This window comes from Erigeron canadensis, chromosome 5 (assembly GCF_010389155.1).
Source record: "Erigeron canadensis isolate Cc75 chromosome 5, C_canadensis_v1, whole genome shotgun sequence".
In the NCBI taxonomy this organism is placed as follows: domain Eukaryota; kingdom Viridiplantae; phylum Streptophyta; class Magnoliopsida; order Asterales; family Asteraceae; genus Erigeron; species Erigeron canadensis.
The window spans coordinates 33,715,782-33,741,413 of NC_057765.1; the positions used below are offsets into that span (position 1 = coordinate 33,715,782).

General features: G+C 34.0%; 2 protein-coding genes across 3 annotated transcripts; one reads left to right on the forward strand and one right to left on the reverse strand.

Annotated features, from left to right (window-relative positions):
* Positions 1-4,490: 4,490 nt before the first annotated feature.
* LOC122600606 lies at positions 4,491-6,414 on the forward strand. Its single transcript, XM_043773352.1, has 2 exons — positions 4,491-4,775; positions 6,043-6,414. The coding sequence occupies exons 1-2, from the start codon at positions 4,575-4,577 to the stop codon at positions 6,223-6,225; spliced, it is 384 nt and encodes a 127-aa protein (XP_043629287.1). The 5' UTR covers positions 4,491-4,574; the 3' UTR covers positions 6,226-6,414.
* A 1,835-nt stretch (positions 6,415-8,249) lies between these two features.
* On the reverse strand, positions 8,250-20,090 carry LOC122599574 (protein FORGETTER 1). Of its 2 annotated transcripts, none has more exons than XM_043772098.1 (32): positions 19,424-20,090; positions 18,213-18,278; positions 17,957-18,130; positions 17,753-17,883; positions 17,564-17,640; positions 16,728-16,909; positions 15,806-15,883; positions 15,591-15,723; positions 14,018-14,078; positions 13,866-13,947; positions 13,651-13,779; positions 13,410-13,553; positions 13,232-13,331; positions 13,021-13,152; positions 12,792-12,862; positions 12,508-12,680; positions 12,219-12,312; positions 12,032-12,129; positions 11,815-11,950; positions 11,623-11,729; positions 11,219-11,314; positions 11,050-11,137; positions 10,843-10,963; positions 10,636-10,747; positions 10,427-10,550; positions 10,279-10,356; positions 10,075-10,193; positions 9,539-9,589; positions 9,343-9,445; positions 9,063-9,191; positions 8,787-8,898; positions 8,250-8,674 (listed from the first exon to the last, which is right to left on the reverse strand). In XM_043772098.1, the coding sequence occupies exons 1-32, from the start codon at positions 19,835-19,837 to the stop codon at positions 8,643-8,645; spliced, it is 3,747 nt and encodes a 1,248-aa protein (XP_043628033.1). In that variant the 5' UTR covers positions 19,838-20,090; the 3' UTR covers positions 8,250-8,642. The 2 variants fall into 2 exon arrangements, with proteins under 2 accessions (XP_043628033.1, XP_043628031.1); XM_043772096.1 differs by having other exon boundaries at positions 12,792-12,865.
* Between the last annotated feature and the right edge of the window lie 5,542 nt (positions 20,091-25,632).

Sequence of the window (25,632 nt, forward strand, 5' to 3'; positions counted from 1 at the left end):
GAGTGGTACCACCAAATGAATGAACTAATGTAAAGAACTTAATTTTCTGTTATTATATCAGATAAAGGCATGTATATATATATATATGCTTTAACGCTTGTTGTATTGTATTTTTGATAATTATTCGATTTGCAATTTATTCATACGTACTGTATTCCCACAATATTAATTGGTTTTAAATGGCAGCTTTCTAAAGTTAAATTCTTCATGAGTGTCCTTTGAAAGAGCCATTTTCAACTCTGAAGATCTGTTCATTAGTTAGTACTTGTTCAGTCACATCATGAATAATGTATCTACTAATTACATATATATTTCGTCGGTTCTAAATAACACTAATTATATGTGAAGTGTGTCGGAGATAAAGTTGATATACTTTTCGTTTTTGAAGTTCTTTTTATATCCTAAATGGTGTATATTAAATGTGCTAGCTAGCACCAATTATATTTTTAAAAAGGAATCTAAGCTAGTTTTTTTTAGAATGACAAGCGTTAAATATTAACGATTCATATTCAAGATAAGCAGTATGCTGAAAATTGACACTTGCACATTCCTGCAGAACATGAATGATAACACGTAGAAGATATGTAATTTGTAAACTCTAGCACTTCGGCAGCAATATAACTATATAAGAATACGAGATGGGTACCCGCGCAATGCGGCGGCGGTGGCGGCAACGGGTGGTGCTAGTGGCGGTGGTGGAAACGATTTGGTTATTAATCTAAAGGTAATTAATATAAATGGTAGTATAGTTATTATAAAGATCTTAGCTGGAAATATTTCAATTAATTAATGAATAAAGGAGATAAATAGTTTTGATAAATATGAGTGTAAAATATTCTTGGGATATATTGGGTAGATTTAGTGTGTGAGTTAAGAATGTGTTGAAAATTAAAGGTATTTTGGGTATTTTAAAAGTAAACAGTTCAAAGGGAGGAATGATAGTTTGTTTATTGATAGAGTATAGATATAGATAATTGCTTATAACTAGCTACTAGACATTAAAACAAGGGTAGACTTTATTTACTAAACTAGCTACATTTTTGAAGTTTCTCTGAGAAATTCTTTTAACTAAGCTGAAAATAGTCACAAATTGTATTGCTTATCCTTGGGATTAAAGCTAGGCATCTCGTGATTAATTACTTAATGGACTGCTCCTGCTCTGACTGAGCTGACCGTTGCACCTGACTTCTACTACGTCCGATCATCCATAGATCTTATAGTTGTCGTCGTTGATCCATTTACGATGAATTTGGTACATTTTGGGAGTAGCAAATGGTAAGTGGTGATTGTATGTCACTTTGAATGTATATATTTTAGTAAACAAAGCTTTTATATGTTTCATTGATGTTAAATGAATTATAGTTAAAACTATGATGTTCAACATTTTTTATTTTTTAGTACATCCATCCATAAAATATACTTATATTCTTTGTTTCCTGTCCCCTCTGCAAATATATATACACACACTCACTATATCTTATGCAATCCGGTTAATCAGTTTCATTTCTTTTGCTTTTGCGGGGCCAGTAGTGAATTGAATCTGAAGAACCATTTTAACTTAATGATTACGCCAAAAAGTGTTGATTTTTTAAGAAGCTTCTGCAGTTTGCTAATTGTTTTGATAATGATATGATTTGATGGAAAGACTAAAAGGTCTTGGTGGTCTAGGCCATGTAGGTGACATGTAGTAACACTTTATCTTTCAATTTTAAAGAAAAAGAAGCTTCAAATTAACTACATGATAAACATCTACATTTATTGTAGCTAGGCAAAATAAAGTCTTTAACTTTTTATAGTGTTATAATATAAATATTTAATATATTTTTTAAAATATATTGATAGATTGGGATTTTTTTTAATATATATATTGACTGATAAAGGTAAATTAATGTCATGTAGATAACTACTAATGTAAGGAACTAACTTTTCAACATCTCTTTAGTTATTGCTTACAAAGAGAGGCTTGGGAATTTGAAAGTTGAGATCAAGAAATCGAGGAATGGAGAACATAAAAGAGTTTAAGCTTAAAGTTGGAAAAGCTTGACAATTAGATGGAAAGTTTGACAGTTTCTTTCAAAACATTGAAGAAAGGAAATAATTTTCATACCACAAATATTGATAAATTTACCACACAGTACAACTGTTAAAACATATCATACAAATCATTAAAGCATACATGTGGTAGATTAATTAATATATGTGGTACAAGAATCACTTCTAATTGAAAAACGATTCGAATGTTTATCTCTACTAATCACTTACAGATTTTTTTCAGGTGGTAAATGTTGTATTGTCGTCTATTCATCAATGTTCGGATAATGAACTCTTCGATATCAAGTTTGTAACGAAGCTACTATTGTTCAATGTTATATGTTATTTTGAAAACTATCTTTGATTTGTATCTTATCATTCTCAAGGATCCAAAGCAAAAGGCTAAAGTCAAGTGGTCAAAAGATAACCAAAATAACTTCAAACATTGTATGAAAGCAGAAGTTGGGAGAGTAAATGTCACTCCATGATTAATTATAATATTACATGATTTATGCTATGATGAGAAATGAGTCATGATTTATGCTATGATGAGAAATGAGTCTATATGTGGGCATTACACATCATTAATAGCATTACACATCATTAATGGGTTGATAGCCTAGTGACATCCTAGACCCAATGAAGGTTTGTTTCTTGGGTAACCAGGGTTTGAATCTAAAAGGCACATGTTTTACCCCAAATGGTATTCAATGGTATAGATGTCATGCCGTTTGACGATCTATCCGGGGGTTTTCCCTGTGAACTACCGCGATTGCATCATGCCCAGTGGGTATAGAGACTACATATGGGGTGAATAGACTATGACCAAAAAACGAACGTTCAAAAAAAAAATGAATAAGTTAACACAATATAAGTTTTTTGTCAAGTTTCGTCACAACATTTTTTATTATCTTTTATTTTTTAAACTGTCACAATACTAGTTGGGGTTATGGGTAAAATAAAACAATTATTAAAGTAAAAAAATAAGTTTCTTTTTTAATGAATATCACCGTACATCATGAAAATCATCGTGCATTAATTGCTTCGTGAATCTTCGTGCATCAATTTAACCATGATATAATGATCAACATCATGTCCTATTCGTTTTACATTAATACTTATTTTACAGTACCCAACCCCAACTAGCCATTCCTAAGTATAATCCATGAAAAAGGGGGCATTTGGTTATGAAAAAACCCCTTTGTTTTCTAAGAAAACATGAAAAACAGAAAACGCGTTCTAATAATAGTTTTTTAAGAATATTTTCCAAGTAAACAAAAACAATGTTTTACACTTTTCTATTGGAAAACTTAAAAACATCTTCTTCTTTTTTTCATTTTCATTTTCCATTTCATTTTTTCCTTCCCCTCACATCTCTAACATGTTTTGTAGTTTTTTAATTAGAACGTGTTTTCAAAATTTGTATTTGTTTTTTAGAAAATAAAAACCATTTCTTATTATAAAAGATTAGAAATAAAAAACTTAAAAATACCTTCAAATAGAGGTGCAAGAAAAAACCGATTAACCGAACCGAATCGATTTGTAACCGGTAACCGAAATCGGTTAATAACCGGAATAGTAAAAACCGATTATAGGTTACCAGAAACCGTAGGTTACTAATCGATTACTCTTTTCAAAACCAAAACTGATTATTAACCGGTTAACCTATAACCGGTTAATTATTCCAAATAATAACCGGTTAACCGGTTAATCACATATTATATACATATTATTAATTAAAACTATATATATATATATATATATATATATATATATATCATATTATATACATACACTGATATATAATCAGAAAGATCGCACCATCAGATTATTTCATAAGCTTTCAATATATCTATACTATATATAGATTAATGCTTATTTCATCCGATCCAACATCAATTTTTTGTTGTTTTTGAGATTTGGGATGATGAAACTTGTTGTGTTTAGAAAATGATGTTTATTTGGAATATAGGTTTTTTTGGAATATGGATTTGTCACTTAGGCTTGTCGGAATTGATTGTTTTTTCACATTGTTCACCACTTTCTCAGTATTATAATGGGGGGTTAAAAAAAATCGAATAGGTTAACCGGTATCGGTTAACCAGTTATTATTAATCGAAATCGGTTAGATAGGTTCCAGTTTTAAAACCTAGAAACCGGTTATTAACCGATACAAGTTAACCGTAATCGATTATTACTGTTTCAAAAAATAACCGAAACCGATTATTAAAATTAATAACCGAAATCGGTTAACCGCTTCTTGCACCTCTACCTTCAAACAATTCAACAACCAAACGGCCCTAATCCTCCCTAAATCTCAAAATCATTATCCATCTAACCATCTTACGAGTTTGATTTGTTTTTAAAACACATGTCCCACTTACTAAAACCGAACACGTATGTACAAATGAATTTTGGAGTAACAAAATGATGGGCCTGTAACATAAAACTAGTACAGCCCAATAAACCTTCTTATTAATTAGTAGTCGAGTGTCACGCACACACCGACTTGTTCCGGCGACCGGACAGAAAGAAAGAAAGAAATGTCGATATTGTGGGAGAAAAGCTCAGCGTGGCGATGGATGGTGAGGAAAACCCGTGATTCGAAGCCATTTTTCTTTGGTTTTGCGGGCTGCTGTGTTGTAGTCCCTTGTATTGTGGGCTACTACGTTATGCAATTCACTAATATCCGCAACGATCAACTTGAATCTCAACTCCGTCGCGACGCTCGTCCCGATACTCTTGTTAGTATTTTTCTTATTATCCCCCTAAGTATATATCTATATCTATATATTATTGTTTATTTGTTTTTATTTTAAGGTGTTAATAGTAGTAGTAATTGCCCTAGCTAGGACTATTAGATTTTTTAGATTGAATTTGGTGAGATTATTCAAAGAAAGGATATATCTAAGGTCAAAACAAAATGTAATGATTTAGGTTTGTGTAGAGAGTGGTTGCCAAAACACCCCCAATTTCCCAATTTTTTGGCATGATTTCATCTAATTAAAACATGCCACACATCATTTATGCCAAAACTTTCCAAAACACCCTTATCATATGGGAAATGATATTCGTACCACGACTTTTGATGGATGTACCACAACGTACAAGTTTTACAACTGACTGTACAAACCAGTATTGCACAGTTGTGGTAAATCTATCAAAATAAGTGGTACTAATATCACTTCCCTTATCATATGTGTGTTTTATTAGCTCTTTTAGGGTAACAAATTAAGATGATACATTTCGGATTAGGCTATGAGGCTCAATTTGAGGTGTGTAAGAATTAAGAAATGAAGGGTTTTAAATGTTGGCTTGAGAATTGGAGCACTAATGGTCATATTGGGTCGGAATTCAAGTGAATCTTTCCCGGCTAATTTATCATGTCATCGAATGTACTTATCCCTTATGCCTCTATCTCTATACCTAGTACTTAGCTTGGCTGCTTGAGTGAGTAAATATGTAGACATTTTCTTTAACTTCTTCTCTTTTTGTGTCTGGATGTTTATCAATTTGCATGATATCTCGAATCTCACCAAGTGTAATAGAACTATACAATACTCCTTGGATTGTGCGATTAGATTATATGGCGTATACTAGTCCCCAACTCCCCAGGATTGGCTTGATATTTTCCGTGTCCTGGGAGTCTTGGACTATTGTCACATTATAAAGAGCTCAAGAGGGAACAGCAGAGGATCATAGAAATGGGTCTCGATTCGTAATATTTTTCTCAAGTTGGAACATTTTACCTTTGTCCTACCCCAGCCCATAGCCCCATTACAACCAGTCCAGTATTTTACATCTTAGACCATGTGAGTTGTGTTTTCACAACACCACCGTAATTGATCAACTTGAAAACTACATAAGAACTAGCACATATGATATGTCATTCCAACCTGATAATTCACATTGCATATGTTGGAAGAAAACTTGAATCATAATTCACCCTGTTTATGTAGACATTGTCTGTTTAATTTAAGTCTTAAATTAGTAGTTCCATATGTGATTCAGATGATGGGAAAAGTGAATAAAGAGAGGCTCGGAGAGTTTCTTGGGGAACTGCAGAGGAAGGAAGATACAAACGATCGGTACGTTGCTGCTTTGAAGGGAGAGACTTTAACCAGAAATCCGTATGTAAGAATTCAACCTGTCACAAGTCCAGCCCCCTCTGAAGTTAGCAATGGTAAAAAGTAGGCAAGCTGTCTAGTTCCATGAAATGACTTTGTCACTATGATCTGTAATTTTGCAAGCTCATGCATATGGGTGCATTTGCAAGAAGAAAAATGATGTTAGATATGAGGATATGAATTGATGTTTTCCATAATCTACTTGTGTATTATTTTGTTCCTTAAATGTTAAATCTTGCCTTTTCTTATGGTAACATTCTCATTTGTTTGCTATGACGCCTTTTATTAATACAAATGTTTGAAAATAATAATACATTGATGATCACCGACCTATATGTACCCTTATGTTTCATATACAGCTCTGTAACTCTTCTTTTAAATTTGGAGTCTGCGGTTTTTGGTGTTAATGCAGAAGATAAGAATCTTTCAGCTTTTCAGGTTGCTTACCACGATAACCTACAAAGTAAATACTGTTGGAGTAATTTGGGCAGAGAAAAATTGTGGCCTTTCTAGCTAAGGGAAAATAGATCAAAATATTATGTCCACTATTCGATTAATTAATAAATAAATGCTAGAACGATTGACACTTTTCTTTAGTTCTCTATTTTGTTACCTTAAAATGTCTGCGCTTTGTTATTTTGATAGAACTGAACCTAAATGATATAGTTGATGAACCTTCTATATAAGCATGTAATTAAACTCAATAGGATAACTGGAATTACATTCATCATCTTACAGTTTGGATATCTTACGATAACAATAACTTGGTCATATTCGTTTTGCAATGTTCATTTCTAAGAAATCAGCGTTCTCCATATGAACTCGACAACACCAAGTTGCAGAAAAAACTACTAAATAAAAATTTCTAGAAACCAATTTGAATAAATCTTCTTTAATATGAGGGTTATAACTTGAATGTAAGTTCTAGTTAAAACGAAAAGAAAAAAGGCATAACTGTCGATTTTAAAAGTAAAAAGTTCATTTCCAATCAAGTTTATAAACACACAGAATTGAAACATAGTTGATCATCAAAAATAATAAATTACACTAGCGTACATATTCCCTGCTTTCACTTTTCGTCAAAATTTAATGTAGATATCAAAACTCATAAAATTATATTACATGGTATCGAAACTCATATTATAATTACATGGGAAATTCACTCTTTAACTATAATCAATTGCAGTTATTATATCGTGCATAATTTGCAAGACCGGGAAAAAAATTTAAAAAAAAATCCATCCATTGTTTCATTATGAACTTATAAGGAAACGGTAGATACAAAAAAGAATTTGGATCCAATAAATACCATCAAAATATCAAATCATTCATTTTTAGATGAACGTACTACGTCCCATAGTGTCAATATTTAGATGACAATGATGAAATTTATAAGTTTCGGTTAGCTATTACTTTATATTACAAAATTTTCAAATGAGTTTTTGGTAAGAAAAGTAAACAAACAAGTAAGCTACTTATGGCAACGGCAACGGTACCCAATCCTGGCAAAGCCGGGGTACGGGGGAGGTATGATGTATACAGACCTTACCTCTACTCAAAGGTAGAGAGGCTGCTTCCAGATCCACCAAGGTGGAAGGGACCTCCGGCCCAAGAATGATAAAAAAAAATATGGTTTGATCCACCGGAGTGGAACCTTTAACCCGAAGGGAATAATCTCGATCTCAAACTCTCAATCTCAAAAACCCTGATCTCGATCTCAAAAACGCTCAATCTCCGATCTAAGGATCCAGGAAAAAGAGCCGTTGGAGAAGGAGAGAGCAGAGGGTAGAGAGAGAGAGTAAGCTACTTATAATCCTAACAAACATTTAGTATACACTAAACCAAGAATCAAACATTTAGTATACTTATAATCAAAAACAAGTAAGCTACTTATAATCCTAACAAACATTTAGTATACACTAAACCAAGAATCAAAGAAAAATCAGAGAGAGAGACTAGTCAATGAAAGTCTAGTTATACTTTATAATAAATCTTAATGATACGACTATAAAAATTGGAAGTACATAGATATTAATGAGACAGGTTAACATAACAAACAAAAAATAGATCCAACTCTTGCAACTAATAAGATTGTGAAACCGTGTTAGTCTGTAACTATATATGAATATCGGTACAACACAGAATATAAAAATTTTCAGTCTCTAGGAAGTAAAAAGTTAAAACCCATTATGAGTTTGCTTGTAAATATAATTGATGAAAATGTGGAAGCATCATCCTTACAAGTTTGTTTTTATACATTTACGCCTATTAATACTAATTCCCCGTGGTAAATATAATTACAAAAAACTGAAACCGAGCAAAAAGAATTAAGTCAGACATCAATTTATCAGCTGCAAAAGACTCGGTTGGCTACTGTACTCCTTGGAAATGTTTGTTGGATGTAGTTGATGGAAGATAGCAAAAACATCTAATAGCAATTATCCATAAACGCTATCCCAAAAAATGGCCTACCAAAAGTCTATCTTAGTCATCGATGTCTTGAACCCATGCTAGATCTGCAGGGATTTATCAGGTTAGTATCTAGCGGGACTCAGCTATCTGTCATTCTGGCTATAAGGGCAGTGTTCATAGCCAAAAAATGAGTATGAGAGAGAGAGAGAGAGAGACCTTGAAGCACAGACCCTACTGCTGCATTTGGTACAAGAAGTCCAACGATTCGCTTATTATCTGTTGTTGTCTCTATACGCACAACCCGTATTCGTCTATGGCTTAGACGGGCCTATATTCAGCACAACCACACATGTAATTACTGAACTACAATCATTTTGATTAATTAATTACAGTGAACTACTAAAATTTGCACCCATACACGTGAAGTAAAAACTGTCGATATGTACCAACACAGACAAATCAGCAAATGTTATATCCAGTATTTTTACATACCTGTTTAGAGAGGGCCTTCGCAATTGTTCCCCATACGGGTAGAATTATGCCACCAAGTACATTTACTTCCTGTATTCTTCTTCCAACTGTACAAAAGCTTCCAAGCTTACAATTTGGACCATGCATGCACTGCAGATCAGAGCAATTAGTCAATTAAGCTAGTCACAAAACCATAAATGCCAGTGAAATACATCATTCCTTTACCACAAACAAGAAACAAAAGAATATGAAACTATAATGACTTGGGATAATCTCATTAATAAGTTTAAGTATACAATACCTGCTTATTTGAAACTTCATATTCATCCTTCCATCCACTGTGTGCCTTCTCTAGTGACATTATCTTTCTATACTTGTCCTTCAACTCAGCTAAGGGCATCTCCCTGCAAGTTAAAACAGTAAAATGCACACCCAACTACTAGAGCCAAGCTATACAAGCAGAAAATTATAAATATAATGTTTTTTACTTTCTATACCTGAGTGTTTCCCCGGTAGCAGGGCGAAATATCTTGAACATGCCAGATGAGCTGAAAGACACGATAGTTAAACTAAGTGGAGAACAATAACAAAACAGTATTTGACACAATGCAAAATATCATCTTTTACGTAGTATTAGAGACATGTGAGCTGTTTAATCTTCTACAGTCTTTAAAGTAAACACTTGGCTATAGAGCTATATTTCAGAGATTACCCTTACCAAGAGACAAGGTTGTAAATCATTTTTCACTATTATAATCTTGTTGAAGCTAATGGTATGATCAAATATTATCTAAGTTATCGCGCTAATGATACGATCAAATATTATCTAGGTTATCGCATTCAAACTAGAGTTATTAGAGAATTTATGAACAGGCTTATAAAAATATAAATAAATATATTCTATATTTCTATCTGGTAAAAAGCAGTGAAATATGATCTACTAATCTGGAGTGTATTTGGGTATATGAGTGCAAGAGTATCCAAACTTAACAGCTTAAAGAGATAGCATGATGATCAAACTTTAATTTAATACCCTTCGATTGCCAAAAGACAGTGTCTTCTTCCAAGCCATTCTCTCTTGGATTCATAAAAACCATTTGCAGAAGAGCCAGTCACATCCTTTTGCTTTTCACCAAGCAATGCAGACGCAGCCTACAGGAAACAAAGCTATCACACAAGTAACCTTTGAAAATACAGAGATACCTAACACTTCTATTCTGTAAAGAGAAGTAAATACCTCCCAGGTAATTCCCCGATCCATAACAAATGTAAATAATACAGTGGACGCCCCAGACATATGATCAGTATGAACAGTCTGCAAATTGTTTGGAAATTAATATACATATTGCAACGTGTAGAAAAACGGAGAATACATGAGTTATAACCTTTGGAGTTCCTTGCAGTTCAATAGTGTTAGCTTTCAAATCAACAATCCCAGTATCCAAATGTCCTTCAAGGCGTGCATTTTGAAGGAGATGATCAAGAATGCTAGCAAACAACTCAAAGAGCCTATAGTCAATCATAAAAAATAATATTAAATACCACAAAAAATAGAATTTGAAAACCTAGAAAGATAATGTAAAAAAGAGATGACCTGTTTTGGATATCTGGTGGCAGTCCTAAAAGCCTGTTCAAAAAACGTCCAACATCATGCATATCTGAATCAACTATGCGGCCAGAAAACTTTCCAGAATCCTTGCCATTACCTGTACACGGATGAAGCAAGAAACCGATAAGGATACACTACAAAAGATAAGAGTAAAGTCTATTAATCAGCAAGTGTGTTGCTAAAAGTAAATACCAATAATGCTGTCTCTAACTATGCCGACAGATACAAGAGCAGCTCTTCCCTTTTCAATAAAATCTCTGATTGTGGCAGGATTATCAAGTGAACAATTTGGTGGAACTACTGGAAAAGTATCCTAAAAACACGGTTGTCATTGATTAAATGGGGTTTGACATCAAGCAAAAGCATACACAAAAAAAAAAAAAAATTTAAGATAAAAACCTGCTCCATAAGTCCCCTGTACATGATCACCAAGGCCTTTTTACCATATGAACTATCATAATTATAGGCGCTTAAAGATGGTCCAGCCCTGAAATATCATAAAGAGAAAAAGATAATACAGTAATACTTGAACTATATAGAGATGCTACACATCAAAACATAATCTTACCGCCGATCCCCCTGCGTTAAAGCTCCAAGGGACTCTAATCGCTTTGCAACTATGGAAGCAAACCGGCGTTCACCTCCGAGATTTGTGAATAGTAACCTATTAGGTACATGAATCAAAATAGTAGGACAAGAAACATAAGTACCACATATCATTGATCTTGGAGCAAAGCTTCATCACAACAATTGCCTGCAGTGATGTATTGTTAATAGCAAAGTTAACCCTAACAAACAGATCCTATGCCCCAATTGATGGGTAAATATTTGACCATCCCAAAAATGTGAGTTGAAAAAATTTGCAAGAACTCAATCCATATAAGCAATGTCACAAAAGCAATAGAGTTGAAACTTGGTAAAAGCATAGAAAATAACAGTAAGGTAGTAAATTGAAGGACTATTAACATCTACCTGTACTCGGGTGCAGAAGCTTGATTCGAACGATGTGTCCTTCCAAATTGCTGAATTGCACGATCAGCGCTCCAAGGTAATTCTAAAGTTATATGGACCCTTCTTTTCTGGCACAGAACACAAGAAAGATACCGTTACACAACTCAAGGATGCAAGATCTCCAAAATCCAAGTAAATTGAATACATATTTACCTGGTTAAGGGCTCTTCTATCCGCCTGCAAAGAAACTCCTGCTGATCCAGCTTCAGAAATAATGGCAATCAGTTTCTTACCATCCATGAAGAGTTTTTTTTCATGCATGTTGACCATTTCCATAGTCACATCCTTCCTGTATAAACATAGAAGCAATGCATCAACATCCTAAAAGCAAATCAAATATGATATCATCGCTAATCCATCGTAAACTCACGTGTTTCGTGCCTGATAAGTGACTCCTTTTCCGTTGGAAGCCCTAACAAGCATACCTCGTCGCCCTGTTATTTCTGCAACATTACCAGGGCCTCCAAGCTGCAGTTAATTGTAGAGTAAATTAAAAATAAAAAAATCACGGAAGGAAACAAAAAAATTCACATAGCATAACCACATTTATAGAATACCTGATCAATAATGTCATCCAATGGGTTGTTTGGAAGATCAAACGTACGGATTATATCCAAAATTTTTGACTTGCGCTCTACGGCAGCTTCATACCTAACACATTCACAAGAGATCAACTAGATAAATCTGCTTACTACTCAATCAGGTTAATATAGCTCTGGAAGTAAATTCATGGCAATTATTTGTAAAACCCGACTTGCTACAAGATGTGGCAATACTAGCTGAGGGCATTATATAGGGGGCAACAGATACTTAGGAAAATCAGCTGCTGCACTTGTATAACCACACCTTCGCAGTAATTCTGCTAGATAGATATGTCTTGCTTGAAGATACTCCTCTGTTTTTTCCTTACAAGAATGACACGACCAATCGGAAGATACCGCATCCATTTCTGGAGGAACTACACATGCCGGATGCACAAGTTGACCACAACATGAACACTGGAGCAATTTTTTCCTTTCCTGCATAAAAAAAATTAACATACCAAAGATAACAATCAAGAACTGATTACCACGCAAACAAAAAAGAGTGACGCACGGCCATTTTAAAAAAAAAAAGAGTGCCACACATACAGCTTCTGAGTTGCATATGTTGCATATCTGAAACTCATCATCAGATTCTACAGATTCTTTGCCAGAATCAGCTACTTGGTTGAACAACAAATTGGAAATATCATTAGTTCAAGCAGTAGTTCAATGGCAGTAATTAAGCTCAAATTAGAAACACCATCACACCACTTAGTCGGATAAAAAACACAATATAATGTTAGCCAAACAAAGGAGTTCTATTTGCACAACTTACATTCAGACTCTTCATCACTCTCATTATCATTTGCAGGATTCCATTTTGCAGCTTTCCTAACCCTCCCTTTGTAAGAAACATCAGGATTTGCAGAGTGCCTCTTACGCTGAAGTTCCTTCACACTATCTTCTCCTACAAGGGATAACACACAATACCTATTAACGAAAACTAAAGATAAAAACAACGCCACATCACATAAGCCAATGAACACCTGGCAAAGATTCAGGTTTTTCAGGCAAAGGATAGTTCTCTTCAACAAACTTAAGCAACAGCTCACGAGGTCCAGATATGAAGTCCTCAAGTTCTATCCCCTACGGCGAAGAAAGATAGAAATGAAAATCAGAATACAGGCATCTTGCATTTAGCAGGCAAAAGAAAAACACACTCACATATTTTGTCACTGCATCCTCGGTTCTTGCCTCCCCTGTACTCTGAAGACCAATGACCACACACTTGTTGTCCATCAGTGCCTGCTTGGCAAGGCGTACAACAGCAGGCACTTTTGCTGACATGCATACATGCCTAAAGAAACGCTAGAATATAACAGAAGCAACAAAACATACGAACATATTAAAGTAACCACAGAGGAAACATTCAGGCTTCATAAAAATCAAACTTAAACTGACAAACCTGATGGCTCGCCCAGTATAATCTCCACAGCTGACTAGAGCTAGGCTTATCATCACCAAGAAAGGCACTTGCAGAAAGCAATTCAACCCTCAATTCAGCCCAAAATTCAGCTGCTTTTATGTAAATCTCCTGCAATTAATCGAATATAACAGAAATATGAGCAAATCTTTTAGATGCATCTTTTACATGAAAATACGCAGAAAACTTGTCGGTACCGTCATTTTGGCCTCCAGTGGAACCTCGATAACTTCAAATTCTGCTCCTTTATAACTCAGAGTCCGACATACATACATCCCTCTGAAATGTAAATAACCTGAATGTAATGTAATCACTTAGAGAAGTTAAATGATATATGCTAAGTGCCAACCTCGCTTTCATGTCCATGGCAACAAGTTCAAGTGCCCCTACTCCTCCTTTATCAAGAGCACCTGCATAGACATACACAAGTACATTAGTCATAAACAGATAGTATTGATACCTAAACAAAGAATAAATAAACAGACACAGTAAATTCACAGAGCCTGCGGGTATATGTGCAAGTCTTCATGTAAACAAAGCAAAGAGTATGATGAAAGCATGCATTTTCTTTAAAAGCATCACTGAAATTCTATACAATCAATATAATACCTATTATTCAAATTCTTAAGAGTCATGTTTACTTGTATGGTTATTAAGCAACAAGCATTTTGTCCCAAAAAAAAGTTGGGATGGGATAAAACTGAAGCCAAAAAAAGATAATATAGGTCACGCCCAAAAGTAAACATAAGGTACACTCAGGGTTCCCTAGCATGCATCCAAATTTCACATGACTTCAAAAAACCAAGCGAATTGATTCCATGTCTCCAACTCACTTCATAGAAAAAAAAAGTAGAAGTTGTCTCATCTAAAACAATATATGCAGATAAGTAACTAACATCTGATAAATTCTTTAGTGATGCGTTAGATTACGTGGTTTCTAAATCTCCATCAATATAGAGTTTGACAAGAAAGTAAAAGAAATGAAACTAAAACTATAAGGCATAACCATATAAATATTTCTTATAACTATTCAAAGTTGTTCTTTTTCATTAAACAAAAACTACTCAAGGATAAGATGACAATCAGGATAAGTATTCTATTCAGATGTACGTAGAATAGGTATATCCAGCAAGCAGCAACCTTGTGAGATAGTCACTTCCAGGGTCCTTAATTGATTAAAATTGAAAAGTGCCTATGGTCTACCAATATCAAGGTGAGCCACCAATCCAGAGATTCTGGATTCTAATCCCATAAATGTGTACATATGTGATGATAGTAAGTAAATATTTGCTGATTTGCCTTACAAAAAACAACCATGTAACCCTTCCGCAAGGAAACGCAAGAACCATGTACAAGTACTAAATGTGAGTCAGCGGTGATAATCTAATATGCATCAACTATATAGGTTCAGCCTCTTCAAGATATACTAAATTACTAATATTGAGGTGTTAAACGCACATCTCTATTTGTTTTATAGAAGAGAAATATAACTTACTATTATATATATAACCCAACTTCGTATAACCTTTACAAAGTAATATATCAAACTATCTTATAACACATCCTATAAACAGATAACTAGAATAGTCCATAGATATCAAGCAATCTTGAATTGAAAAAGAGAAACCTACTAGATATAACAAGAATATACAAGTAAATCCATCAAACCTTAAACCGGGATCTAGAAACCAGAGACAATGGGGATCTATCAACATAAGGAAACTCATATTTGTGAAGTTACATGTGAATGCATTTGTGTTTACAAAACAGACACGCACACACATAGGCACATGTCTCTGTGTCCATTCATACATAATATGCAGATACAAATACAAGCATAAGACAGCAGCTGTTGATAGCAAATAAAAGTATCCACCAACAATAAAAGGATATGAAATGAATTCAAGATAATGCATTTATACCTAAAAAATCACCGAAACCATCAAAGGATGTTCCAGCTCCCCAAAGACCAAGCCGGACCATATAGCCCAAATTTCTGGGTTCCGATGCACCAGTTGCTGAACAATAAACAACACGTCCTTCAGGAAGTTTCGCCTGATATATATTAAACCAGCACCTCTTAGAATCCAAGGAAAATTAGATCACCAAAATAAGCAAAAATATTAGTGCCAGAGACCTGAAGTTCAAGAACCGCTTCACCCGTTCGTGTTGGTTGTCCTCCAGCTTCAGGTATCAAATTTTTGGCCTTGTGGCACTACATTAAAATATAAGGCTAGTCAGAAAGCACTCAAACATCACATGTTTCTCCTATCTCTTTTTTATCCTTTAAGTGGAGAAAATAATTTCCTACACTCTACACTTATGTTACTGAACTGACAAAGCTAACTTTTTGGGTAAAGAGTTTATACCTGGTGAATTGTATCTACGAATATTCAAAAATTACAATAAAGTTCAAATGTTACAAAACATGACTTCTAACCATAAAAAAGAAGCAAACCAACTGAATTATAAGCTAACTTAGCCTTCCCACCCATATAGACCCCAAAAAGAGGCCGAACAATACCACATTTTAAAAACCTCCACAATTCCTGCATCTTCAGCACGACATGTGCACATATGTACGAGAATCACATCAAGAGACTTTAGCAATAAACCTACAATATAGTAAAAGTTTGTACTGTTCACCGATCTACTCAGACCCAAAATACAAAGCCAGCCGATTTATTTTAGTCAGTCCCAGATAAAGAAAAAAGCATGCCTCCAAAACGATTACTAAGTTCCCATCCTGCCCCTTATATACATGTTTCATCAATCTCATTTAACATTACAAAACCTGTGTGTACTTTAAAGGCTAAATAACTAGATAAAAATGGGCCGGCTTGGGTCGCAATGGAAAATTTATTTGGTCCAATGGCCAATTTATTTGACGCATAGGTGTAAAATAACCAAAGACGGTTTTTAATTTGGTAAATGGGTTAACTAGGTGTAGTTTTAAAGCCAGAAAAGACAAAGTCTCACGTCTATTGCCACAAGCAAAGAAGCCCTATGAACTCAATCATATAAGTGGTCGCCTGTAAAAGAAGAAAAGAAGTTTGTACCTCATCAAACACAATCAGCCCATCATATTCTGAGCCATACCACTGCACAAGCTGCTGCAATCGAGAACGGCCCTTCTCAGAAGAAGCTATAAGGCTGCTATATGTCAAGAAAACAACACCCTCTTTGATACCAACAGTCTTGGAATCAAGCTTGGCATAAGGGAGTTTGTTCAAAGCATGCACTGCAAAAAAAAAAAGAAAAAGAGATAACTACTGTGGCCATGAACAACCCCTAGATTCTAACCAGCAGAGGTAGCAAAAAAGTAAACAATACAAAAAATTATTATGTGAAAGTAAGCTTTTGGCTGTAGAGTCATCTAATACCCCCAATGAAAACGCCAAAAACACATAAACTGTTAGACAGGTGTGAAAGGCAACCAGAGGTGAGTTTTTACAGCTTTAAAAACGTAACGGTTAACTAGAAGAGAATCAAGAGATATACTCCCTCCGTACCAAAATAAATGTCAACTAGACAGGAACACACAATTGAAGAAGTGCAATTAATGCAGCTTGCTTTTGCTAAAACGACAATATTTCCCAAGATCATTTATTAAATGCTTCTTTTGTGTGATATTAATTTAAACTAGAAATAAAGTGGTAACTTTAACAATTGTACATTAAAAAAAAAAAAAAAAAGTGCACAAATAAAATGAAGATGGACAATAGCTTTGAGACAAAGTAATAATTATAGTCGCTTGCTTTATTTTAAAACTTTAAAATATAAAACATACTTACAGAAATCCACCTAGTTTAGTTGAGCTAGTAGAGGATAAATTAAAAGAAAGTAATTTAGAGGGAAATGGCAGGTATCCAAACGAACATATTTACTTTAATACCTTCAATACATGTTGCTCCTACATCGTCCAAATCTCTTCTAGCATCAAATTTCAAGTCTGAACCAACAGAAACCCACCTGAAATCAACATGATTAGCATCACCAATATAAAAAAATAATACACATGTGGTCTTATACTCAAAGATCACAGACAATATTAAGCATATGCAACCACCGCCCAAAACCTTACAATGCTTTTCTCCTCCCATGGTGCCAATTCTCCCATATTAATCCAGCAATTGTACGTCCTTTGCCGACACCAGCTCCATCTCCAAGGAAAAATCCTGCCCTAGTTCCGTTTTCAAGATGTTGGAGGTGTCTCTGTGAATATTAAAATTAGAATGTGCATCAAGCATAAAGTAATTAGAAGTTAAAACTTAAGTTTAAAAGCAACCTGACAGGCATAAACTAGTGTCTCAATCTGCAAGCATGATAATGCTTTTGAAGCTTCCAGGTTATCCTTTGTTCTAAGATCATATGTTGGTTCAGGTGGTTGCACTGCGGATAAAGAGGAAGTTTCCACGATAGGATCTGGATGTGGAGGACCAATAGCCACCTTCGGTGGGCGCTGCATTTCAGTAAAGAATAGATATAAGGCCAGGATTATAAATCCACACATGAGAGGAGCTCGGGAAAAAATAAATACTCACGTAGTCCGTGAAAGTTTCTCCTACAACACCTCCACCATCTTCTTCTCGTTCCACTTCAATAGCTACCTGAAAAGGGTTTCTCTCAGCATGTTAAACAGAAAACGAAAAACAATAGATATTATAGGACATCAAAAACCTACGTTAGATTGTAACCTGCATTTTTCTACTTCAGTTGTTATCTATAGGATCAGACACCTCATACACATATCCATATACACTACTTTTACAGTGCACATTCATGCCTTGAAAGTCAATACCAAAGTTAACACTACATTATCTTAATATTTCCCATTTAGGTTTCTGTTGTAATTCATACAGTAACCAGCCTCACTCCACTAACCAAGTTCCCATTCTCATAAACTCTAATGCATCCTTATAACATGCTAACAACTTCTATACCACTTTAAACCCTACTGAGACTAGTTACCATCATTTCCAATTATGTGGAAATTAAATTCTAATCCATAAAAGCAAATGCTGAGCATCACATCCAATATTCTCATCAACTAATTTGAAGTGTACTAATTCAATTCTATAGCCACAACCCCAATAAGCAATTAGCTATAAGTATATAAACTGGTATATGAAAGAATGTACATGCAAACATACACTAGACTTTTACGGAACATTTCACCCTACTTAAGTACAACTGTGTGAAAACTAGAACCCTAAAAATTCAACTAGTTGTCCACAACAAGTAAATTAGGTCAATATTGTAGAGATACGCAAACATATACATATATAGATACAATAACCAAATGAACATTCAAATAATACAATATGGACATTCATATTATAAACTGTTTGGTAATATACATATCATGTAATGAACTTTCAAAAACACGATATACTTTTTTCAACATTTCACATTACTTTACTACGAATACACAACTAACTAAATCCCTAAAATTCAACTTATTAGAAGCAAATTAGGTCAAAAATGAAGATATAGGCATACATTGATATACAATTTATAGAATTTAGTTCATACATTTAAAACACGATATACTTTTTCGAACATTTCGCTTTGAGTTACAACAAGTACGTGACTAACTAAATCCCTAAAATTCACCTAACAAATAAATTAGGTCAAAATGAAACAATAAGCATACAAAATATATATATAGATATAGAGATAGAGATATAAATAGAAAGATAGAACTAATATATATATGTATATTGTTGAGAAATGAAACATGAAAGATAATAACCTCATTAACTTCCTCAGGAGGAGGAGGATAAAACTGTTTAATTCTAGAGAGATCAACAGCAAGTTCCATTTTACACTGAGGACAAGCAAACCTTGATAAACCATGAGGAACATTAAGTATAGCCTTGCAATTAGCGCACGGCAGTTGGATCTTACTCGGATCGATTCCATGAGCCGGAACCTGTACCGGATTATTCCTAATCAGTTCCGGCGGCAACATTTGCGGCATCTGACACGTCGGACAAACAAACTCGGTCAAACCTGGACCGACGGTTAATATCATACGACAACCGGCGCAACGAACTTGACAACCGCCGGTCGGAAGGAAGGCCGGCCGCGGTAACGGTGGTAGCGGTGGCGGAGGTTGCGGTGGTTGTATGAGAGGGAGGGAAGGGGAAACCGGTGGTTGTGTCATTTGATTCAGTCGAAAACTGAATTATTATATAGATATTATTATTATGTATGTATAGATATAGATAGATATATATACATGTACAGCGGTTAGGGATGGACGGAGGAATCGTGGGGGGGGATGGGAAGCGGCAAAGAAGGGTGTGTGGGTGATCTAATTGGCGCCTATCTCCTCCCTCTTGTTATTGCGCCTAAATTTTACATTACATTGCATAGTACAACTACATAAAGTATCTATCGTGTCAACCATCTATATGCGTTTTTGAAAAATCGAAAATTTACTTTCGATTTCTTTTTTTGTGATTTGCATTCGATTGTTTATTTCATAGGTCTTTAGATATATCTTTTGAAAGAGTTATTCGTCAATTATAAAAATTAAAAAAATTTATATATTTTGAGGTTATTAATACTTAATAGTTAATTGCATTTTTTTTCTAACTCGTCCTGAATAATTGAAATCTATGTAATCGGTTTTGATGATGTGATTCAACAATTCATAGAACAAATCATAATCCTGGTTAATAACAACCAAATACATAAAACACACACTAAGTTATACCAAATCAAGTAAAACGGGTGTAGTCTCCAATCTCCATTTCGATAATTTGATATCATAGCTTCCATATGCTTTAAGTCCATCACGCTTAAGAGCTTCATTCTAAATTATCTATACAAGATTACATGGAAAAGTTGTGTTGGGTGTTGAAGATATTTTTTCGGAAGTCTAGTGTTTCTTTCCTTTTATAGTAAATCTACCATTTAATAATCAAAAGTTAGTTTCATTGAATTTTTAATTAGACGAGTATGTGGTTTTAGTGTTTATATTACGGTTTTGTTTATCAACAACAACAACAACAGGACTCAATCCCTACGCGGGGTATGGGGGAGGTAAGTTGTAGACAGTCTTACCTCTACACAAAGGTAGAGAGACTGCTTCCATGGGGACCTCCGGCCACAAATGAGTACAAGACGAAAAATGAGCAATGTTTAGAAAATCATACCTATCTGCCGAGAATCTGAAAAGAAGAAATACTTGTTTGCTGTGTCCGGCTACTATGCGGGTCGAACGTTTAACAATCATGCGTCCTACCGATATCTTAGAAACATGTTTGACAATACAAATACAGATACGAAAGCAACCATATTGGGCATATTAAACCACATAAAAGTAGCAAACTAATACGTAACTCGAACAAGTAGTGGGAAACAACCAAGACAAACATACATATAAATACGAAATGACAAAACCTAAAACTATCCTGATTGAGCCAAGGCAGTAGCTACTTCTAAACAACCTATGGAAAAAAAGGACCTTAGGCCGCCTAGCTATCTTAATCCTAATTCTCTCACATGCTCTTCCAAACCAAAAAACTAGTTCTAAACCCCTAGTCCTCTAGATAAACTCTCATTGGTCATGTCCTCCGACAGCCAATTTGGGGGAAACGAACGCAAGAGTAACCTCCCCCCTCGGTTTAGGCCTCTCGAGACTCAAGGCCAAAAACCCCTACGAAAGGTCACAGAGAACCAAAGTCTAAATAAAAAGTCTACTTAATCTAAAACTCATATGCCTTACCCTTGCATTCCACTACCTCTACCTGGAAGCTCCTCTAACGCATTCGGAATTCCGTACTTCCACCTCCATCTACATACCACTCTTCCTGTCACGTCAAAGTCCTCTAACGCATACGGTTTTGTTTATCAAGTTAGGTGAAAATGAACATGAGTATTTGTAAGTATGTGAGCCATTGACTTATGAAACTTCATTACAATTTACTCGATCACAAGGTTTGATAGCATTGATTGTTAGTGTCAATAAGAAAAATTTGTATTAGGAGTGTCTTTTGTTAAAGGTGAATTTTAAAAGTGATATTCTTGTGATTTTTTGTTTTTTTCTTTCGAAAATGTCATTTTATGATAACGCATGTAGGGTTAACTGAACAGAAACTGAATTGATACCAAAATATTCTTTCAAGAATACAAATCAAGATCTAATTTCAATTAGATCAGAAATAAGAACGAACACAAACAAAATCTATACCTGCTACTCAAGTATAGATCACTCAACTAAAGTGTTGAATGTCCTATTACAATCAACAACAGAAACTCTAATTATTATTACAAAATTTTTTATGAATTGAATGAATCAAAATAGAGAAAACAATATAAGCAGAATATGTATATTCGTCTATCAACCCTAAATGGTTGATAGCGATACCATTGTCCAGCTTTGGTCCCTGAAGAATACAATAAACCAACTCCAGCTTCAAACTCTTTATACTTCTTAAACAGTCCTCCATCTTTCTTCTTCTTGCTATCTACAACCCAAACTTCATGTCCTGCACATCTTAACCAAATACTAAGAACAATTTATATTTGAGAATAAGATTATACCTTTTAACATCCCCCCTTGATCTTATTCTCAAAAAGATCAATCAATCCTAATTTGGAGCAGAATAAACTATGAGTATGCTTATCTAATCCTTTGGTAAAAATATCAGCAATTTGGTTTTCAGATTCTATTTTCTTGGTTTGAATAACCAGCCAATTGTTTCTCTCTAACAAAGTGAAGATCTATTTCCAAATGTTTTGTCCTTTCATGAAATACAGGATTTGCAGCTATTTTAATAGCAAATTTATTGTCACATAACACATTTACAGGAAGTACATTGTCAATATGCAAGTCCTTTAAAATTTTTAACACCCAAATAACTTCACATGTAACAGCTGCCATAGCTCTATATTCAGATTATGTAGAAGATTTTGACACTGTGTTCTGTTTTTTACTTTTCCAAGAAACAAGTGAACCACAAAAAAACAAGCAATAACCAGTTACTGACCTTCTATGAACCATACTTTTAGCCCAGTTTGCATCTACATAAGCTTCTAAAGTAGTAGTACTATTTTTAGAAATGAAAATACCTTTACCTGGATTTCCTTTAAGATATCTCAATATCCTTAAAGCAAGTTTCAGATGAGAATTCAAAGGTCTATGCATAAACTGACTCAAACAATGTACAGTATAAGAAATATCAGGTCTTGTATGTGTCAAATAAATAAGCTTCCCAATAAGCTTTTGATACTCAGAGATATTAACAATTACAGGATCATCATTTGTCTCAAAATTGGTAATACTAACATTAGGATCAAGAGGAGTATTCATGGGTTTACTTGCAAGTAATCCATAATCAGAAAGTAAATCCAAGCAATATTTCCTTTGATTTAAGCATAAACCTTGATTATTTTCAATAACTTCAATTCCTAAAAAATATTTCAACTTTCCAAGATCTTTAATTTGAAATTGTGTTTTAAGGTATACTTTAAACTTATCAATTTCATTATAATTATTTCCTGTAATTATTATATCATCAACATACACAAGTATAGCAAGAAAAACATCCTTCTCAGATTTTGTAAATAAGGAATAATCACTTTTACTTTGTAAGAATCCATTTTCAATCAAGGCATTAGTTAATTTAGCATTCCATTGCCTAGGTGCTTGTTTCAAGCCATATAATGACTTGTTTAATTTACAAACCTTTTGATCAGTTTTATTAAAGAAACCTTCAGGTAGTTTCATGTATACAGTTTCTTCTAAATCCCCATAGAGAAAAGCATTATTAATATCAAGTTGATATAAAGGCCAACCCTTCTGAACAGCTAAAGTGATAAGACATCTAACTGTAACAATCTTAACTACAGGTGAAAAGGTCTCATCAAAGTCTATACCAGCCTTTTGGCTATATCCTTTAGCCACTAATCTTGCCTTATATCTTTCTATTTCTCCATTTGATTTGTATTTGATTTTATATACCCACTTACATCCTATAGGTTCTCTTCCTTTAGGTAAATCAACAATGTCCCAAGTATTATTCCTATATAAAGCTTCCATTTCTTTATTCATTGCATCAACCCAATGTGCCTCTTTAGATGCTTGAAAGTAAGTATTTGGTTCTATACTTTTATTTAATTCAGAAACAAAACTAAAGCATTCATGATCTAAATTTGCATAACACACATAATTTTCAAGACCATATTTTACATTACTTTGCATTACATAGTCATTAAAGTGTTTAGGTGCATGGGTGTCTCTGTTTGATCTTCTCAAACCTTGATCATTTGTATTAAAATTTTCTTGATGTATTGGTTCAAAAATAATAGGATCAATGTTCTCATTTCGATGTATTTCATCACCCTCAGACTCATAGTTATGTTCATCATGTGTTGCTGTAACATCAACCTCATTGGTAATATCATTTGAGATACTGCCAGAATGAGTGTGATTACTGCCATCACTTTCAGAACTCAAATGTTCCCTTTCTTCATCATAAGGTTCACTAGGGTTGTCAAGATCAAAGAAGTTTAAAAGATTTGTATCATTTTTAAAGTTTTGAACACTTAATTCAGGTTTTTCTTTTAAAGGAAATTCAGTTTCAAAAAATTTTACATCCCTAGAAAAAAATATTGATTTATCTTCCAAAGATAATAATTTGTAACCTTTCTTTGAACTTGAGTACCCTAGTAATATACATTTAGATGATCTGCTTAAAAACTTGTCATTTAAATTTAATTTTTTTGAAAAACAGAGACATCCAAATGATCCTAGGTGAGAAAGGGAAGAAGAATGACCAAAAATCAATTCAAAAGGTGACTTTCCTAACAGCACAGATGAAGGCAATCTGTTCATAAGATAAGTAGCAGTCAGAACACATTCAGTCCATATATTAAGTGGGATACCACTTTGAAACATCAAAGACCTAGCAACATTAAGAAGATGTCTATGCTTTCTTTCAACAATCTCATTTTGTTGAGGACTGTACACACAAGATGTTTGATGAACAATTCCATTTGTTTCAACAAATTTAGCAAAATTATTATTAATAAACTCAGTTCCATTATCTGTTCTCAAGGTTTTAATGGTCTTTTGAAACTGATTTTTTAACAAATTGTGAAAAACAATTAAATTATCAAGAACTTCATCTCTACCTCTTAATAAATATACCCAAACAGCCCTATATAATCATCCACTATAGTAAGAAAATATCTAAAACCTTCTCTGCTTGTAACTCTATATGGACCCTAAACATCAAGATGAATTAATTGACCTAATTCAGTTGTTTTATGATCACTTAGAGGAAAAGGATTTCTTGTTTGTTTAGCTTGATGACATATATCACACACTTTTATGTTTTCTTCTTTAAACTGTAATTCAGTATGTAGTTTTTGCAACACAATATCAGCAGGATGTCCTAGTCTAGCATGCCAGACAGATTTAGTCACATTACAAGTATAAACATTTTGATTACCTTCCAAATCATTTTTTATATAATACAATCCTCCAGATTGTCTACCAGTCCCTAGAATCATCTTTGCATTCAAAGCCTGATGCATAACATAACACTTAATATCATCAAACAAGATAAGCATTTTGCTATCTCTAGCAACTTTATGAACTGAAAGCAGACTCACACAATATTCAGGAACAACAAGAACATCATACAAGGTTAAAAAACTAGTTAATCTTAAATTTCCTATTTTCTGAATGTATGCAACAGTTCCATTAGGATGACCAACTTTGATTTTTAAGTTTGAAATATCTACAACATGAGTCATATTTTTATCAGTAAAAGTAATATGATGATTTGCACCAGAATCAACAATCCACTCAATTAGTGTTTTAATAAGTAAACTCTTATTAGCACAAAAAAATCTATCAAAATTTTCATTAAACACTCTACTATGATTCATAAACACACCTGCCATATTTGAGCTAGCAGCTCCATCTTGAACAGTATTTTCCTT